The sequence below is a fragment of the Rhagoletis pomonella genome, unplaced genomic scaffold, assembly GCF_013731165.1.
Source record: "Rhagoletis pomonella isolate Grant_MI unplaced genomic scaffold, Rhpom_1.0 Rhpom_scaffold_00009, whole genome shotgun sequence".
In the NCBI taxonomy this organism is placed as follows: Eukaryota; Metazoa; Arthropoda; class Insecta; order Diptera; family Tephritidae; genus Rhagoletis; species Rhagoletis pomonella.
This window is the reverse complement of record NW_023458563.1, coordinates 17,740,241-17,743,115: the sequence shown is the minus strand read 5'-3', so window position 1 is coordinate 17,743,115 and position 2,875 is coordinate 17,740,241. Positions and strand designations below refer to the sequence as shown.

At 34.3% G+C, this 2,875-nt stretch overlaps 1 protein-coding gene across 1 annotated transcript; it reads right to left on the bottom strand.

Moving 5' to 3' along the window:
- Window positions 1-840: 840 nt before the first annotated feature.
- On the bottom strand, window positions 841-2,526 carry LOC118745609 (probable arginine--tRNA ligase, cytoplasmic). Its single transcript, XM_036479122.1, has 3 exons — window positions 2,223-2,526; window positions 1,524-2,160; window positions 841-1,296 (listed from the first exon to the last, which is right to left on the bottom strand). Exons 1-2 carry the CDS (start codon window positions 2,337-2,339, stop codon window positions 1,813-1,815), a joined length of 465 nt encoding a protein of 154 aa, XP_036335015.1. The 5' UTR covers window positions 2,340-2,526; the 3' UTR covers window positions 841-1,296; window positions 1,524-1,812.
- Between the last annotated feature and the right edge of the window lie 349 nt (window positions 2,527-2,875).

Sequence of the window (2,875 nt, the reverse complement as noted above, 5' to 3'; positions counted from 1 at the left end):
TGTAATCCCGATATTTTGAAACATCTTTTCATTAGAATCAAAACATATTTTTCTTTAAAAATTTTCAATAAAGAGGCATGTACACCTGATTTTAAGCATACTCAATTTCTGTGTATTTCTCACAAGTAGTTTGTATGAATTCCCCGACTCCGGAATTTCATCTTCTTCAATTGGAAGATTTTTAGTAGAATGCGCACTCATTTTTTAACACTTAAAATTACTTGTTATTATTGAGATAAATTTCGTTACTCTTTACAGATTTTCTCGACATACTTGTTCACATTTCTCTGGATTTTTGTTATTCATTATTTTTCTTATTAGTCATTTGTAGGTTTAGGACTTACTGTGGGTGCATTTTGTAAATATGTACATATAAAAACAATTGCGATATTTTATTTTATTTAAATTATGAATTTTACTCGTGCAATTTTTTATGTTTAATAGTTTTAAGAACATTTTTTGGTTTTGTTGTATTCTTTTATTGCATGCCTTAAACTTTTTTACTTTAAGTTATGATGGTGAAGATATGCCTCCTGGGGAACCGAACACCTTTAAAAAATCGGTAACGCGCATAAACGCATACCTCGAAGGTGGTGTAGAAAGTGCGTTCCAAAATGATTACAATTGTTTAAATAATTTCTTATATTCTACTTATTCACATTGCTTATATTCACTGCTTATATTCTGTGTTTAATTTGCAGGCAAAAATCAACCGCGGTCCAGCAGCGCATCTTCTCAAAAAACGGCGATACATATTCGGTGAACTAACATTTCTTCATACTGAAGGCACACAGCATACAAATAAAGCAGTGTGAAGTGAGGACTGGGAGAGCGAGCGAAGAGGGTCGAGTGAATAGCCGGACAATTAAATTACATACACAAAACTCTGTATCATATAATTTTTAAATAAACATATCTTTACTATACTAAATACCCGGGTTACATCTAGACACTACTTATTAATTACATTGGCACACTCTTATTTATTCAAATAACTAAACGTTTTTATTGTGCATTTTTGTTGTTAATACGGTATTTACATTAGACGATTTTACAGGCAATTTTAGAGGATGCGCGTAAAAGCATGGAGTAGGTATACGGCTGTGTTGCCGCGATTCTCCAGCATCTTGCCCAAGGATAATACATATTGGTGGCTATCGCAGAATCCATAGTAGTCCGGGTTTTCATAAAATCTACGAAAAAGCTAACACTTATGGAATTCTTCACTGGATACATCACATATTTGAGTCCATGATTCAGTAGGATTAGGGTTGCTGCAAGGCAGCAGCGTAAAATCTGAAGAAAAAATAAACAGATATTAATATCTTTTTATAAGCGCATTAAACGCGTCTCCCGAAAACTCTCGTCTTTTGAGTTATGACGGTATTTTAGTTTTTTGGTGATATGCAATTTCGGTATCATATAATGGATTTCTTGTTAAATTTTATTAAACTCAGCATAAGGCTGAATGAAAGTTTTTTCGGGCGAAACTCAGAATAAGCCAAAGTGCGAACAGTACTTACCTCTTTTTTGATTCCTTGTATAAGTCTTTCAAATCTCCAATCGTCCAGAAAATTTGGGAAGCGGTCCTCTAAGTGCACAATCAGCATAACGAAATGTGTTCACCAATCGCCTAAGTGATTGACGCGTAGAATATCGTGCCCCAGAAACACTAACAAACGACAAGTGGACTCTCCAATAATTGTCAAACGTAATTGACCAATGTGCATCTATGTGATACGTTGCTTGTGGCAAGTTGGTAGGTTAACGCTAGACCGTAAGAGGTTGGAAATCACATGAACAGCATAATCCCTACATTGGATATAAACAAATTTTTATAAATTTTTGCATTAACATAACCACAGGTGGCGATTGTATATCATGTTTATTTATTTCGTTGGCTATATCTCTGGGCGATTTATTTGTGCCAGCAGTCTGTAGTGCTTTTGCCCAAGGCAAGATACTATTGCACTGATAATAACCAAATTTAGCTGAAGTTGCATTCACATGTGATATAATAACTGGTGTCGGCAAGCTGTGGGAATGCCCAGGAGATGGCGTTTGCTCAGCCCTCATTGCACCGACGGCGGTGGGCACTACTGCTGGCACATATTTTGCAACAACTGCAATGGTTGCAGCGTTTTCTTCTGCAACAATAACCTGCAATGATAAAATGTCCTATAATGTCGACGAACAAAAATATAAAATTGAAAATGACTAACCTTACTCCAAATTGCTAATCGATCCTTTAGCTTCATGTTCTCATTTTCCAAACTTGTGTACACTTCTTCATCTTCCAATTCAATTGATATATGTTCGGAACAGAAAGAAATTTGCATTAATCAATTGTAAATACATGAAATCATAAATTTATTTAATTTTTTGCCATTTCACAAACAAGAAATATAAACTCACCGCGATGCGATACAGAAATAAAAACCAACAGGGCTGCATTTTCTTGGTAAACAACATTTTCCACACAAGCGCTCAGAGCAATCTGATCCGCAAAATTATTTTGTGAAAAATAATAGTTGAAAATAGTTTTTACACACGATTATCACATTAACTCATAAGTGCAATTTATTGTGATTATTTTTAGTTGAATATAATTGTGTTACCTTAGACATTTTTTAATGTTTTGTAATATTCATTTTTTTGGGACGCAAAAGCAACCATGCGCTCAATTTCTTGTGGGGAAATTTGGTCCCCATAAAGGACTTTCACCACGAAACAGCTACAAAAACAAAAACCTTTTCTACTGGTATACTGTGATCAAGAGTGTAAGTTGTGTTTAATGTATGCTTGTAATAATTTAAAGTTAATAATAAGTTATCGTGTTTGTATGTATATTTACAGTCCCGAAGATGACCTCAGA

Coding starts and splice junctions, on each gene's coding strand:
- LOC118745609 (XM_036479122.1), bottom strand. CDS start 2,339: ATGCAAATTTCTTTCTGTTCCGAACATATATCAATTGAATTGGAAGAT. Junction 2,161..2,222: donor GATTAGCAATTTGGAGTAAG/GTTAGTCATTTT, acceptor TTATCATTGCAG/GTTATTGTTGCAGAAGAAAA.